This window comes from Filicampus tigris, chromosome 1 (genome assembly GCF_054856515.1).
Source record: "Filicampus tigris isolate MCC_2025a chromosome 1, RoL_Ftig_1.0, whole genome shotgun sequence".
NCBI lineage: Eukaryota > Metazoa > Chordata > Actinopteri > Syngnathiformes > Syngnathidae > Filicampus > Filicampus tigris.
In genome coordinates, this window is record NC_141217.1 from 32,683,931 (window position 1) to 32,701,285 (window position 17,355).

The window sequence follows — 17,355 nt, forward strand, 5'->3', positions numbered from 1 at the left end:
AAGCAACAAATTCCACCTTTTTTTCAATCCATTTTGCCACTTGCTGTTTCCCTGAAAATGATATCACAGGCCCAATCCCAATACCCACACGTTCCCGCCGAGGGTACGAGTGTGTAGGTTGTCCCAATTCTGCGAAATGCTCTGCCCCTGTTCCGCACTCCGGCTGAGCCTGCATCCATGGCCCCTAAGCCGAAGCATATTACCCACAATTCATTGCGGATTTGGCCAAAATAACGTGAAACTGACGACATTCAGTGTAATTCCTGTACCTGTGCCAAAAAATGTCTCTTTGGGCGTAAATATCCGATTATTACAAAGTTTATATCATATGTGTAATTTCAATCGATGTTTTAAAGTCACCGTTTACCCGTTACAGTTTTGTCCTAATACACTAGCTGCCGTACTTAGCCAAACTTTTGCGCACGCGCCGCATATTATGCAGGAGCCGCAAATAGTCCAAATAATGGAGCCGTAGCTCCCATCATCCTGGAAGACCGAGCCCGAGTTTTACTTTACTACTACTTTACTGAAGTTTTAATATCATTTTGAGTAGCAAAATTGCCAAAACAACAACCAGTGCCGCCATGCTGGCTAAGCTTGCGAATGTCACTTGACCAAACTCAGAAAACAGGTGAGCTGTAATTGGTTGTTTCCCTGAGCCCTGAACAACTGATGTTGTTTTCAGTCGACAGAAAGGATTAAAAACAGGTGTTTTTTGCTGCTTAATTCATGTTCAATAAATGCAATATTAATCAGAACGCTGTGTTTTGACTAGTGGGGGTGCATAGAACATCAAATTTTAAAGTAAAATATTTAACTTCCCCGTTAAAGTATGCTAGCTTAATGCTAACACGTAATGTTACAGACAAACTAACAAAGAGCATCAGTGTCGTGGTGTTTAATTAAAGCTTTTAAGCAACACATTTTTTAACCCTATGTGGCAGAGCAGTAAATGTAAACAGATAACATAACAATATTCACGGGCATATATCCTTTATCCTCTGCGAACAACCAACATTACTGCGGCTTACTGAGGAGCGACTGTCTTCAGGTATGTCCGTATTATTATAATGATCGCAAGATGAAACCTTCTGAAGACGAAGTTTTCTATCCAATTGGTTCAGAGAAAGGTTAATTTCTCGAGCCTTCAGATGCACACAACTCCCCCTACTGGCCAAAATCTTGACTGTCATTTATACTATGTGCGTTCATTTTTTTTTTTGTCTTTCCTTTTTGGCTATTTTGTAATAGTGACTACATGGAAGAATCATCACTGACATAGCACAATAATTAGATCTTGTGGGGTGTATGTAATCGATTTATGATTCATTTCAAATCCGATAGGACATGGTATGTTTATGTTAAAACTGTGATGGGACATTGATAGTATGCTTGTAAAAGCTATTTTATTAAGAAACAATATTTTCTCCCTGTATTGGCTTCCATATATGCACCTCTCCTTCTCGCAAGGGATAGTTACTTTTTTTTTATACATTGATTTGTATTTGTTACACTCATAATTTCAGATGTTGGTTCTGTGGGGTATTGCGGCAGCAAATCAAACGTGTTTGTTTCCTGAGAAGAAGAAAACAAAACTTATTTTTAAAAAATGACATCAGAGACTCCAAAACTGAATTGGAGAACAACAAAAACTTGGAATTGGAATTAAATAATTTTCTGAATCACAGTAGTAAGGTATTTCGTTGTCTGCACTCTGCAGGCACAATCCATTACGCCCCCCCCCCCCCCCCCCCCCAATCTGTTCATTAATCGCGGCAACACATGAACCATTTCTTGAATCAACGAGGCTTCATACGCCATCAATGATCAATCACACTTCGTTACCTGCTTCATAAAATACTTCCTGGATTTCTCTGGGCACACTTCCAAGCTTTGGCACAATTTGTCCCATCACTGTATTGTGTTACACACACCTGAAGGAGCAGCACAATGTTCACTGAATTGAAGCCAAAACTGAAGCATAAACCTTTTTCATTTCATTTCATGATGTCATGTAATGTTTTCATAAAGTGCAATTGTATATAGTGGTTTTTTTTCTCATTATTCCAAAAAAAAATTGTTGGTTTGAGCAATATCTTCTTTTTCCTACAGACCTCATATTGGATCTCATTAGATTATTGGGGAATTTTGATTTAGCCAAAAGCAAAAGTTTTGCTTGTGACACATCCAGCTCTTGATCACTTTTGACGTGGTGCTCTGTCATTGTTGGAGGGTGAAAAGGTAATGCACAGTAACACAGTATTTCAAATAAGTGCATCAGCACGACCGCTGGCATGATTACGATGCTACTTTCGGCTTCAGACGGTGCAGGGCGACTAGTACTAACATACATCCAGTATGTTTTCAGAAATGGAAGGAGCAAAACACTTTCTCCCTGCAGAGCAAATTGAGCACTCATTGTGGAAGCTGCTCGAAATGACATGAAAATGATGGTTTTCTCCCCATGCAGAAAACAGTCCATTAGCCACATGCTGTTGCATCACGAGAATCCTCAGGCCCAAGTAGTTGCATAGAACCCTCTTGCTGGAAATACATTCTTGTGATGAACAAATGCTTCTCTGTGTTTTTTAAAAAAAAAAAAAAAAATTCTGCACAAGGAACACCTCTGACCATTTCATAGGTTTTGTAGGGCTGAGTTGGGACTGATCATTCTAGCACAGAAAGTACATAACGAATTAAGATGCCGACTTATTCAACTCTAACTTCCCCCCACTAAGCACCCAGCCCCCACGTAGGTGCAGTTCGGGGAAATAAAAGCTTGAGCATCTGTCATGAGGTGCATGATGGTTTGTTCATTTGGCCATCTGCCGCAGAGATTCTCCCCTCATTGAGCCACGGTGCCTCCTAACATACCTCCATGCTGTCTCCTCAGATGAGGGGCCATACGCAAAAGGAAACAGGCAGTCCGGGGCATCTGACCAATCGCATTTCTCCCAGAGGCGCAGCCTTTCAGGTACAATTTAGTCAAACATGACTGTGCATCATTTTGGTTTCTGTCTGCGGCTTGATGCATGCGGATGCACTCACCTGCATACTTAAGCGCTGAAGTGATTTAGACAGAGGGAAAAAAAAAATGCTTGTGTGGCATGTCTGTCATTAGTAATAAGCCAGAGGTGACAAACGTACTCGCATTCTCTACTTACGTCAAAGTGCAGTTACTTGTAAAAAAAATAAATAAATAAATGTGCATTGTGCACGAGCTGACGTTAGCTATGGCCGTTACGTTGGTAGCATGACTTATTCGTAATTACAACATTAAATGTTATCAGTTTTCAGTTTTTTTTTTTTTTTTTTAATGTACAATCAATTTAAAAATCAAAAAGAGGTGATAAACGTACCCGTTGAGCAGAAATGTTACTAATTCCGCATCAGTTCTCAATCCTCTCAGCTGTCTGCGGTGCCTCCATCTCTGAAAGAAAGTGTCTTTGTTCACTCTTGCTTTGTCTCAGGATCCTCTTTTGAAAATTGTGGCTGTTGGAGGATTTTCCACGATAGTTTCAGCAAAGCTCCTAGAGCCCCAGGAAAGCAATCAGTGTGAGGCTGCAGAGTTGTGCCAACAAGTCCATGGCAAATAATTTACACCTCATCAGTCACACCTTCTTTCACCGATTGGTTGTTTTGTCCTCGAACACAGTGGTTTCTTAAACATCAAATTAGACATACAGGATGACTCCAAAGAGGGAAGATTTTATTTTTTTTACTTAGACGCTACTGTAAGGTTTTTACTGACAATTTTAGTGAATATGACGGAAAGGGATTTTCTTCTTAAATTGCAAACTCAAATTAAATTTAGATACTCTTAAATGTTCTTATTTTTTTTTTTTTACATCACGAATAAACAGGAACAGTTTTTGATAACTAGAAAAAACTGCTCTGTCTATAAAATTGCTTCCCCTCGAACTAAAGACCGACGCACGATCAGGGTTGCAAGGCGGTCTCTACCCGTGTCACATGCGCAGCCGATTACATCATCCGCAAGGGGGGGATCTTGCAGTTTACCTGCCAATGTCATGCACGGACCCCGGCGAGTCTATTTCCATCAATGTCAAGCATGGCGTACTCGGGTCTACTGTGCTTGCAACGCCCTGATTTTGATGCAAATGAGGTATGGCGCTAGAACAGGCCGGGGAACGCCCCTTTACGCCCAAATCCACCCGTGCAAAGTCTAGCAAAATACCAGCTGTGACTCAGAGGTAGAGCGGGTCATCCAGTAACCAGAGGATCCACTGTTTGATTTCAGCTCTATCCGAGTCTTGTGTTGTTGTGTCCTTGGGCAAGACACTTCACCCACCTTGCCGCCAGCGCCACTCTCACTGGTGTAAGGTGTGAATGTTTGGCGGTCGTCAGAGGGGCTGTTGGCGTACACCGGCAACCACGCTTCCGTCAGCCTGCCCCAGGGCAGCCGTGGCTACACAACGGCCACCGCCAGAGTGTGACAGTGTGAGGGCATGAATAATGTATCCACTGTGAAGCGTTTTTCAGTGTCTAGAAACGCGCTTATATAAATCTAATTTATTATCATAATAAGAAAGAAAACTCCACCCATCCGCAGAGTTAGACTGTGCTTTATGCTGGACTTGTGCCGGACATAGAAATGTATTCGATTGACAAATTTGAATGTCAGAAGATGTTTGTTTTTTAGGCTGTCGCAAAACACAATGCACGTAAACAGTATATGAATCATTTTTGGAGCCGAGAACATTAAACGATCCTCCTAAATGAGTCCATGGATGGGGAATATGAGCCACAGACCACGAGACTTGATGGTCACACTAAATAGACACCAGAATGGAGGCAGAATTCCGGTTTTTAAAACCCATCATCACAGCTGTTTTAATGTGAAATATACAGTATGATAATGTAATTACGGTAATTGTTTCCAATGATTAACACAGAAATAGTAAAAAGGGAGAAATTAAATGTTCTTTGAAAGGACATATTTGACGGCGTCAAGCAGACACTAATGCTCTATCCACAGAAGAGTACCGAGGAGTGACCACAGTGGACCTAATGAAAAGGGAAGGCAGCAACCTCGGCCTCACCATCTCCGGGGGCTCCGATAAGGACGGCAAGCCCAGAGTGTCGAACCTAAGGCCAGGTGGGCTGGCTGCCAGGTGAGATCTGCATGCACTCTGTGATGCGGCTGAGAGCATGTAGCCACGCCAGGCTGTCCGCACCGCTTAGATCTGCTTTCACAAACATGCTTATGCTGCAAAGTTACACTAGCTCACCTGCAGGACTTAAGTCAGCTTAATGCCAACGCAGATTTCTCTTGTTCTTTTATCGTGGAAAAGAGGCAGAGAAACGGAATAGGATTTACCCGGGTGGACAAAATTGTTGCTACCTCTCTGTTAATGAGAGAAAAATAGTAAGAATAAAAGAAAGGAATATAACAATAACGATACTAATAATAGATAGCAAGTTAATGAAATTAACCAATGAAAATCAGATTTTGCTTTTGGATGGTGGTTCAGCAGAATTGTATATAAAAAAAAAAAAAATACAAAAGGCATGTTATTTTGCCTCATTCAAATCTTAATATCTCAACATTTAAATATGTAAACTAAAGTGCAATCGCATTCGTAAATGAATGGCTTCTGGTTTTTGAAATGTAAATAAACCAATCTATTGTGATCAAGCAACAAAATTGCAATAACTGCATTAACCATCAAAGGGAAGTCTCACTGTAACTGTAGTCTTGAAACAAATCTGAATAAGTACAAACACTGCAATAAAATAATGCAAACTGGTTTAGCTTGAGAGTAGCTGAGATCTTTTCATGACAGAACGTTACTCCTCACAAACAATTATCTGCCTCGCTGTGCTCAGTGTCGCTGTCCTTAATCCCATCCTCTGGCTCCTCCCATAGCACGTCATCCTCACGTGACAGGGGTTGCTTTGGCCTGCGGAGTCAAGTTCAGCGTTCGCTTCGATGATATCTGGCGCCATCAAGCGTCGTGAATGGGTATAATGTCTAGACCCCCAAAATAAGACCACCCCCACTCTTTCAGTCTCATTTCAATTGCAAAAAACACCGTCTTATATTCGGGCCAATACGATAATTACTCATAAACGGTTACCCCAAATGAGTTCCGACTACGATTACACCCATTTTCCTAAAGTCAAGCGTGCGACGGCAAAATGTCGTGGAAAAAGTCAGGTTTTGTGATGATTAAGCAGCGTGTGACATGCTCGGCGGATGTGTGAGCTAATTTACTGAGTGGAGAGTCATGCGGGCAGACAGGAGAGAGACTGGCGGTGACAGTGTGTGATGAGAGCCGACTGGATGACAGGCCAGTCAGCTCTGCTTGTTAGCATGTCTGCATGCCTGCCTGTAGCGTCCATTGGCAGCGGCCCGGAGGTGAGAAAGGAAAAGGGGTCAGAATCACTCCATTAATTAGTCCTGCAATGAGTAGCAAGATGACTCAAACTGTCACATGAGAGGAAACATTTACACGGACATTCTTGGGGTTTACTTTTTTTTTTTAATGTGTACAAATGATTACAAGCTTTCAACTGCACAAGTTGTCTTTGCTGGGAAAAAGGCAATGCGAAGACGGGAGCTGACATCTGGAAAATGTTTCATGACCCAAAGTACGCTTGATAAATATTGTGTCACCTCCCACCAGGAGTGACCAGCTGAATGTAGGAGACCACATTAAGTCCGTGAACGGCATCAACCTGTCCAAGCTTCGTCACGATGAGATTATCAGCCTGCTGAAGAACATCGGGGAGCGAGTTGTCCTGGAGGTGGAGTACGAGCTGCCCCCTTTACGTACGTCAAGTCTGCCAGAACTTGCGCATACAGTGGAAATCAAAAGTCTACACGCCCCCGTTCAAATGCAAGGGTTTTGATATTAAGAAATGACACCAAGATAAATCATTTATTTACTTTTTCTTCCTTTAATGAGACCTACAACCTGTACAACCAAATTGTTTTTTTTTTTAAAATCTTTTAAAGAGGAGAAGGAAAACTAAACCACTGAGATATTGTGATAGATAGTGTGCACACCCTCTTATAATGGGAATGCGGCTGTGTCCACACTGTAAAAAATGTTTGTAAAATTAAAACCATGACATCAAAAATCTGTATTATGAATAACAATGAATCGGTGTGTATTTTCAAGCAACTTATTGTAAAAAACAGAACAATTATTCATTGTTAATTTTACAGTTGATATATGTGGAAAGGATCATATTTCCTTGTAGAATTGATATATTACTGTATTTTAAACATTGAAAATTGTTATACTGTACTTGAACCAATGCAATACAGTTAAAAATACAAAATACAGATTGACACCGGTGTCTTATTCATTCAATTCAAGCACCACGACGCAAAAATTTCAGAATTTGCCTCAATTCTAAACACTACTTTTTTCATTTAGGTTCGTTCCCACTTCCACCATGAATGTGCCGAACAAAATTCTGGACACGTATGCATTCTACTTTATGAAACCATGACTGAGTACCGCATAACAAACAATGACTTCCCTGCCATGTTTACTTACGTTTTACTGTGTAAAAGCAAAGCTGTTGTCATGTTGTGGAGAAGATTGAATGTCATCTTCAAGTGCAGCAGAACAACTGACACCGCGGCTCTATGTTGTTACATGGCACATTATGTTATCAGTAATGGAAATTTGCATCGTTAAGAGACCGTGTTCCATCAGGAATTAATGTTGAAATGCTGTTAAAGCCAACGGTGATAATGAGGGTTATAATATTCAATCCCTTTCATCTGATGTTAAGTGAATTTGAATGTGGTTTGATGTAAAACAAGCAACCGCAGTATGTACATTTTACAGGAAAAAAAAATGCTTTAATAAAGGCATAGTTGTGCTTGTTTGGATGAAAATTGATGTTGAATTCACCATTTTAGCTTTTTTATTTTGCAGTTTAAACTGTATAATTTACAGGATGTTTTGTAATCTATTTTACACTGTGCTGTATTTTTTACAATATTATTCTGGCAACCACACCTGCCAGTTTTTTTTTTCCCGTAAAAACAACGGCATTTTTCTTACACTGCAGAATTAACCAATCACATTCAAACTGAAGTTGAATGGGAGCAAGCACACCCCTTCCACCATTTTAAGTGTCTTTGTTGAGCAGCGTTGTGTTCTGTCAAACATACATTTTGGAATGATGCCCAAAAAGGTCAACCTTAGTTTTCTTGGATTTTAACCAAATCTACCAAATCTACATGGGGAAATGTCTTTTGGTCTGATGAAACCAAGGTTGGACTTTTTGACCATAGGCTAGTTCCAAAAGGTATGTTTGGTGCAAACACAACACTGCTCATCACCATCAGCACATCGTACTTACAGTGAAGGATTTTGATGGCGGCATCATGCTTTGGGGCATGACTGACATCCCGTTATAAAATAGTGTGCATTTGATCATTTTTTATGATTGTTTTTATTTGAATAAATTGAGTTGTACAGCTAATAGGTCGTGTTAGCAAAAAAGTGAAATTGAAATGATATATCTTGGTCTAATTTTTATATGACAAAAACCTGGCATTTAAACAGAGTTGTGTTGCGGACATTTTCTATCTACTGTATATGCTGTATATTATGTAAATACTCGTTCTTATTCAGTCAAATTTGTTTTCCTCTGACAGTCCAGACTCCATCAGGAGTCATAAGCAAAACAACAGAGGTGTGTTTGCTCAAAGAGGGCAACAGTTTTGGCTTTGTCATCAGAGGTACGTCAATGACCACCTTTTGTGTTGTTATTCTTGAAAATAATTGATCCTTCGTTCTTTTGGTCTTCTCAAGGGGGCTTTCATGAAGACTGGCGCAGGTCTCGTCCTCTGGTGGTGACCCACGTCAGGACGGGGGGTCCCGCTGACAGGTATGAACCATAGTATTAAATCCGAGTATGTTTTGGGTGCATGCTATGCTGTATTTGGTTATTAACAGGTTTTTAACGGAGCAATGACAAAACGTACGCTGTGCAAGATGTGTTTTGCCTCGACTTTATGAAAACAATTAACTGTTGCTAATGAGCAACTGGATTTGTAGGAATAGATTTTACAAATTGATTGTAAATTGACATTGTTGTAGCCTACAAGAGATTATTATTTAAAGATGAAGTCAACGCAAGCATTTTTTTTTCAATATGTTCTACGCAATCCCACAAGTTGAAACAGGGCACTCAGATAAATATTGCGTTTGTGGGATAAGTGATAATCCACTCGTTCTTAGCCATCTCCGGGGGCGGCCATTTTGACTTCTGTCGACTGAAAATGACATCACAACTGCTCACAACGACCAATCACGGCTCAGATTCAGAAAACTAGGTCAGCCGTGATTGGTCGTTGTGAGCAGTTGTCATGTCATTTTCAGTTGACAGAAGACAAAATGGCCGCCGCCAGAGATGGCTAAAAACGAGTGCATTTTGCTGCTTAACTTGTATTCCACAAACGCAAAATCAATCCGAATGCCGTGTTTCAACTAGTGTGCCTGCTGAGAACATATTCTTGAAAAAAATATGTTTGGGTTGACTTCCGCTTCAACTTCAATTAACTCACAAATTGACTGTCTCTGAAAGATGATAATCACTTGGGAAGAAAGTAATCTGTTCCATGAATAGAAACAGGTGTTTACACAGGTTAATTGCACTTTCGGTACGAGTGAAAGTAGATGTAATTGTTCTGCCTATCACAATATGTCACTGGGATAGATGAATAAAGGTGCAAATTTTGCAGTCATTAATTATTTTTTAAACAGCTAGGCGAAATTGCAGAATTCCCAACCCGATGCTCTCTACATTGGTTGGGCGTCTGTGACATAAACACCTGGAGGATGCCCGCTAGGACATACAGAATTGTGGTGGCTGACAACCATGCCTTTCCAGCTCCTTGTGCAGTTGTCTTTGCTCACCCCTGCATAAAAGTAGCATTCACAACACGTACAGTAGGTTTTCTCTAAAGCGGAAAGGCCACTGCTCACCTCCAGGCAAACTCAACATCACAGTTTTTACTCATGGGTGCACCAAAACACACGGTCAAACTTAGACTCATCTCGCTTAGCCCCTTCGTCTCACCTGGGAGGGAACTCTCACGCGCTACCGTTTCATGATTTCGAGTGACCGGTGTCGGGACGCTTGCGCGAGCGTCTTGGCGCTAACGTTTTGCCTCTCTTGTCTTTCTCAAGGGAGGGCACGGTAACGGCTGGCGACAGAATATTGAGCATAGACGGTATGCCTTTAAACCGAGAGAAGCATGCTGACGCGTTGACCATGCTGATGCAGAGCAGCCAGGAAGCTTTGTTCCTGATTGAGTATGACATCTCTGTCATGGGTGAGCACACACACACGGGGAATATGCGGAGGCATGGTAGGGCGCCGTTGCTCAGAGGGTAAATAATGTGGCCGTTTGGCCGCGCGGACGAGGGTGAGGCTCGGTGCTGGAGATGCCACCAGGGGAGTCACTCGGGCCCGAGAGCAACAGGGAAAGCGTGGATGGATTACCGTCATGTGTGGCTTTCTCTCTCACTTCCCTTGCGCAACCTCTGTGGGCCAGCCTTTGCTTTGTTAACTAGCACGTTTTTTTTTTTTTTTTTTTTTCCCCCCCCCAACGTGACCTATATAAAAATGCTGGATGCGAACAGTTGACAAACATCATGTGCCTCCAAGCTCCAATGATGCTGCGACGACAAGATGTCAAGCTGCACCCCACTACTGATGATAGCGCTTAAGTACTTTCTTATGTTTCTAATGCTCGGTCCAATAGGGCCTGAGTCAAGGGTGGATGATTTATACCCAGCACATTGGGTTGAGGATTCCACCCGATGTTTTCCAAGAATGGTACATTACATTTACTTCAACTCAAAATTGCCGACCAGCTTCAGGTCTTCGGACTGGCCGAATTCAATCTGCCACTTAATCTGCTGGGTCAAGATAATTAACCCAAATTTTCATAAAAGTAACCCAATCTGCTCAAAATCCACAGCTACCCAGTGAATGGTTTAGTAACACAACGCATAATTGTTTATTGTGTACATAAACAAACAAACAAATAAAAGACAAATTGGTGGCTTGTTGTCTTTAGTCTCGTTCTAAACTAGCCGGACCCCAAATTATTTGCTGCCGCTAACAGTGGATCAGATTAGATACGCGTGTTCAGTTTTACAATTGCTAGTTTCATCAACTATAGGCAAGGCAAGGCAAGGCAAAACGACGCTGCAAATTTATAACAAATTTCACACACAAAGTAACTCAATGTGCACATAATTAAAAATACAACATTTAAGGGAATTACAAACAACAGAATTTAAGACATTTCAAAGCAACAAAAAACACACACAAAAGAGTCTAAGACATTTTAAAGCAAAGAAATAAAAACTATCTTACTAAACTGAACTTATTGTTAAGTAATCAAAATGTGTGTTACTTGTTGCAGAGGCAGTGCAACATGCCTCAGGTCCTCTACTCGTGGAGATAGTGAAAGGGGCCTCCTCCAGTCTGGGCCTCAGCCTCACCACATCCATATACAGGAACAAGCAAGTTATCATCATCGACAAGATCAAGGCGGCCAGCGTGGCCGAAAGGTGAAGCTACCTCATCCGTATTCCTCATCAAGCGCCATTAAAAATATTGCCGGATTCCTCATTGGCTACCGTCATCCTGTCAGGTGTGGAGCGCTGCACGCAGGCGACGTCCTGCTGACTATCGATGGAACCAGCACCGAGCACTGCTCTCTGATGGAGGCCTTGCAGCTTCTGGGGAACACCACTGATGTTGTCAACCTGGAAATTCTACCCTCCAGTCAGAGCAGACTGCCTGTCCGGCCACAAGACACAGGTAACTCTCGGAGGTCGCACTGGAACTATGAGCTATGAGCTATGGCCCGATAGAACAGGAAATCATCCATCCATCCATCCATTATCGATACCGCTTCTCCTCACAAGGGTCGCGGGGCGTGCTGGAGCCTATCCCAGCTGTCTTCGGGCAGTAGGTGGGGGACACCCTGAATTGGTTGCCAGCCAATCGCAGGGCACACAGAGACAAACAAATATTCGCACTCACAATCACACCTAGGGGCAATTTAGAGAGTCCAATCAACTTACCATGCATGTTTTTGGAATGTGGGAGGAAACCGGAGTACCCGGAGAAAACCCACGCAGGCACGGGGAGGACTTGCAAACTCCACACAGGGAGGCCGGAGCCGGGATCGAACCCACGACCTCCAAAGTGTGAGGCGGACGTGCTAACTAGTCGACTACCGTGCCGCCCAACAGGAAATCAATTCAACGGATTTCGAAAGAAGGAAATGTTTTTCTGTGTTCTCACTTTTTATCAAGGATGTTTCAGCCTTTTCTATACAAATGAAAGGATGCGGGGTCCTCTCTAAATTCTTCTTGATGAATATTATTGCACTTTTTTTCCCACCTATTTAACATGCTCAAACCTTAACGGTGGCTATAAAAAGTCTACCCACCCCTGTTCTCGTGACATCAAGATAAATTGTTTTAAAACCTTTTCCACCGATAGTATAGCATTTCAGCTGTGCAAATCAATTGTGTTTTTGAAATGTGATGTAGTGGTAATGTGGTTGCAAAAGTGGCACACCCATGTGGCTGTGTTCAGAATTCAGAAAAAGAAAAATGTGTTAAATGGTTATCAACACACACCTGCCACCATTTAAAGTGCCTCTGGTGAACCCAAAACACATTTTAGCTGTTCTAGTAGGCATTTCCTAGCATTTTGTTAAAACTGACTGGTATTTGGAACTGTTCATAATTCCCTCAAGTCACCTGTTTGCTTACTTGTCATCATTTAAAATGCCGCTGATGAACCCAAAACACATTTGAGCTGTTCTAGTAGGCTTTTCCTAGCATTATGCTAAAACTGACTGGTATTTAGAACTGTTCATAATTCCCTCAAGTCACCTGTTTGCTTACTTGTCACCATTTAAAATGCCTCTGATGAACCCAAAACACATTTTAGCTGTAGGCTTTTCCTAGCATTATTCTAAAACTTCCTGGTATTTGGAACTGTTCATAATTCCCTCAAGTCACCTGTTTGCTTACTTGTCACCATTTAAAATGCCTCTGATGAACCCAAAACACATTTTAGCTGTAGGCTTTTCCTAGCATTATGCTAAAACTTCCTGGTATTTGGAACTGTTCATAATTCCCTCAAGTCACCTGTTTGCTTACTTGTCACCATTTCAAATGCCTCTGACGAACCCAAAACACATTTTAGCTGTAGGCTTTTCCTAGCATTATGCTAAAACGTCCTGGTATTTGGAACTGTTCATAATTGCCTCAAGTCACCTGTTTGCTTACTTGTCACCATTTCAAATGCCTCCGATGAACCAAAAACACATTTGAGCTGTTCTAGTAGGCTTTTCCTTAATTTCTTTCTAGCAGAGGCCTCAAGCTTTTGTGCTAACACTGACTGCTATTTCATTCTATTCCTCATTCCCTTCACCTTGATTACGGCCCCTTTTCTAACTGAAGAAAAACAACCCCAAAGCACAATTATGCCACCACCGTGCTTCATTGTAGTCATGTTGTTCTTTTGATTGATGAACAGTATTGTGTTTGCACCAAACATACCTTTTGGAATTATTGCCCCAGAATTTTGTTTCAACGGACCGTAACAAAATCTTTCAAACACGTGTGGGGTGATGTGTTACGGCCTTGGCGTTTGAACAGGGCTGTGTGGACTTTTTATATCCACCGTATGTCAGCATCTGATTGAATCGTTGAAAATGTACGCCGCCTTCCTTTCACATTCCAAAAACATGCATGTTAAGTTCACCCAAGACTCTAAATTGTCCTTAGGTGTGAATGTGAGTGTGGACGGTTGTTATTGTCTACTATATATGTCTTGCGATTGGCTGACGACCAGTCCAAAGTCAGTTGGGAGAGGCTGAAGCACACCCACAACCCTAATGAGGATACTTGGACGGACGGACGGACGGATGGTTGGATGGACCTTCTTTACAGTCGCTGAACATTATAGGGGCAGAATTTATCGTAGCAAATCTCAGTGGTATCATTATATTGTACAAATCTATCTAATGAGGTGTACAAAAGAAGCACATTGTCTTCACTTCACATCATGTACATGCTCCCAGCGCCGTTTTCACGTGGAGCTGAAATAAAAAGTGTAGCTGCCTCCCAGCTGCTTCTTCTGCGTACTCTGAATCAGCCAGCGTGTGTACGCACGTGCGCGCGCGTGCGTGCGTGCGACTGTGTACGACATACAGGACACAATCCCTGTGCCTTGAGCCCCACACTGAGCGCCTGATGGATACAAACAGCAAACCAATCACACACGTCCTCCTTGTGTTCATGCTCTGCAGAGCAGACGCATGCATTTGCGGGTTGGCAGCTGCTGGGGGGGGGGGCTTAACATGGAAGACAAGGGGTGGCATTTCTCATTTCTAATTCAGATCCTCTTCATTGTCTGGTCATTTTGTCCACTCTGCAGCCATTCGCCCGACAAAATTGGCTCAACGCGCAGCACATAAGCAGTCGTTTGCGCCTCTTCTGAAGTCAATTCTCTAGTTACAGTATATTGCAAAAATAAAACCACATTTTGACAGCTCATTTAAGAAGCATGACCAGAAGACGCAGTGTGCTTAATCTCCTGCGGGGGGTTTGATATGGCCACTATGAGATTAGGAGTATTTATTTATTTATTTTTTAAACCAGCCCAGAATGAAAAGAGCATTTCTTAAAGAGCCTCCCCCAGGTGAGCTTAGCGTAAACTGTGTAAGCGCTTCATCAAATAAGGACCACTTCTCCAGGATGAAGAGTTCTACGTTTTGATTTCACGTGACTCGTTCCCTTCCTTGGACCTAACATATCACGCGCTCGTGTCGCCATCCGTGGTTGCAGCAAAATCCGCAGAAGTTGTCGCAGATTAGACCCCCGTTGAGGAAGCAGCGAGGATTACTGTCACATTTAGTGACAGTGGCAGTGACGCGCGTCTTAATTAATCCGTAAAGGAAGTTAATTATTGCGGCGCTTCCCACACACAAGGTCATCTGATTTCATAAGAATGCCTCACGGTATCTGAGTCCATGCCTGCTCATTGTCAGGAGGAGTCCGATGTGTCCAATAAGAGAGGGGACTTGTTTTCATTGTTGTTTTCACTTGTTTTCATGTGGTTGTATATTATCGATTCTAACAGTAAAATCACACACAGAACTTGATCAAAACAACGGAAACTGCTTTCTGCTGTAACATCCAGAACAAAACAGCATGAAACACTAGGGGGGGGGACCTCATGATTTCAATACAATGCGGATCATGTTAAGTTTGTATTAACAGCGCCACGCAGACTCTTTAACAATTCAAATGGGAGTGAGATCTCTTATTAAAATATAACGAATTAGTCAGAATTGCACTTATGAAACAGATGGACCTAGACAAAAAAAAAAAGGTCCTGTTACCCTCTTTAAAGGGGAAGTCAACCCAAATTTGTTTTTTACAATACTATCTTATGTTCTATGCAGCCCCACTAGTCTAAACACGCCATTCTGATTAATATTGCGTTTGTGGAATATGAGTTAAGCAGTAAAATCCACCCATTTTTGTCTCAGGGGGCGGATATTTTGCCATTTATTGTCGACTAAAAATGACATCACAACTACTCAGGGCTCAGGTAACGACCAATCACGGCTCAGCTTTAGAAAACAGGTCAGCCAAGATTGGTCGTTACCTGAGTCCTGAGCAACTGTGATGTCATTTTCAGTCGTCAGAAAGTGGCAAAATGGCCGCCCCCCAGATGGCTAAAAACAGGTGGATCTTGCTGCTTAACTCATACTTCACAAATGCAGTATTAATCAGAATGTTGTGTTTAGACTAGTGGAGGCTCATGGAACATATCATTGTAAAACATTTTTTGGGAATGACTTCGACTTTGACACATGACATCTCAGTCATATTTGAGTAACCGAATCCAATCTCTATAAAAGGTATAGGATCTTTTTGAAAAATATTTTATAGTCATTGACCCCTTGTCATCACACCAACGGCCCACTAGGGGTCCACAGACCCCTGGTTGAGGAACACTCCTTTAAAAAATGGATCTTTGAACACAAACAGTGCATCAATACATGTAGGTTGACGATATACCAAAACAATAATCACAGACATCTATTATTTTTCCTCTGCATAAAACAAATATTACTAAGAGGTTACTGAAGAACTGTGGCCATCTCCTTCATGCCTTCAAGGCCAGAGCCTGGATTCAAACCCCGATCCTCAGAACTGGGAGGTGGATGTGCTAACCACTTGTCCACCTTGCTGCCAAAATGACACACCACGATCTTAAGTCTTTTTTTGTTTTTAGAAAATGAACAATTTCCGCACACTAACAGTTTGAGTAAGGATGTTGCTTCCTTACCATGCTTTTTTTTTTTTTTTTCAAATGGCTGAGATCCGCCGGTCAGAAGCTGAACTTAATGTGTCAGAACCCCATCTTACATAATTGCTCCTGCAATGGTTTATTATCATTTTGATGGCTAATTTTCAGCCAAAGTCACGCGGGCCACGTCAAATGATGTGAAGGCTTGGATCTGGCCCGCGGGCCTTGCGTTTGACACCCGTCCAATAAGACAATGCACCCGCCTCATTAGACATCAAGCCTTCAGCTGTGCCCAATAAGGTCGTATGCTTCCTGCATGTCCCGCAGCAGCACCATGCCCAGCGGTCAACTTGCGCACAGCCTTTTTGCACCTTGGTGCTTTTTAGAAAATGACATCATAAACATGATTTTCAATTGCCACGCAGTTATTTGGAAGTTTGCGAGTAAAAGTAAGGTTCTATATTCTCACCTTCCACCGCTTACCATCGGCGTGCGTCGAATATTCTCAACGCATCAAACCAAAGGATTAGGTGCACCCTGACGAAAGACATTAAATATCAATTACTCTGCTCCGAATAATCCCCCGGGCGGTGTGTGTTTTGGTACAATTTTAGACACGGAAATGGAAGTGTTGAATTCATGGGTAGGATTTAGAAACGTGCACAACAGAAGAGAGGGTCTGAATTATTCATAAGAGCCTGTTTGTCGCTGCAGTAAAAGTACAGAAGAGCAGCCATCATCACTGGGACCAAAGCAGCAACGTCTGCCTGCCCCCACACGCCAGCCACGGCAAGACATGGAGCAGCCCAAGCCACCCACACAACCAGCAGGACCACTGCAAATGTAAGTCATCGTTTGTGACAGTGCTGCCGCTAGCAAGACGTCATCGCAGGAGCGTTTTCCTCGACGCGTTTGCTAACTCTTTGCAACATGGACAAACGCATACCTTTTTAAGTCACATGCTGCGCAATGAGCGTGAATGAAAGCAAGACTGTGTTT

The 17,355-nt window shown here is 42.3% G+C and overlaps 1 protein-coding gene across 4 annotated transcripts in view; it reads left to right on the forward strand.

Annotated features, from left to right (window-relative positions):
* LOC147153641 (glutamate receptor-interacting protein 2-like) overlaps nucleotides 1-17,355 on the forward strand; it is a 37,864-nt gene that overhangs the window by 6,880 nt on the left and 13,629 nt on the right. For all 4 annotated transcript variants that reach the window (XR_015087167.1, XM_086033682.1, XM_086033674.1 and 1 more), the window contains exons 2-10: nucleotides 2,894-2,974; nucleotides 5,000-5,135; nucleotides 6,651-6,796; nucleotides 8,648-8,731; nucleotides 8,805-8,880; nucleotides 10,185-10,330; nucleotides 11,432-11,579; nucleotides 11,663-11,832; nucleotides 17,071-17,199. Coding sequence is in view for 3 of the 4 variants with exons in the window: in XM_086033682.1 (XP_085889808.1) it covers nucleotides 2,894-2,974; nucleotides 5,000-5,135; nucleotides 6,651-6,796; nucleotides 8,648-8,731; nucleotides 8,805-8,880; nucleotides 10,185-10,330; nucleotides 11,432-11,579; nucleotides 11,663-11,832; nucleotides 17,071-17,199 (1,116 nt within the window). In the remaining variant the exon portion in view is untranslated. The remainder of the gene's footprint in view (nucleotides 1-2,893; nucleotides 2,975-4,999; nucleotides 5,136-6,650; nucleotides 6,797-8,647; nucleotides 8,732-8,804; nucleotides 8,881-10,184; nucleotides 10,331-11,431; nucleotides 11,580-11,662; nucleotides 11,833-17,070; nucleotides 17,200-17,355) is intronic.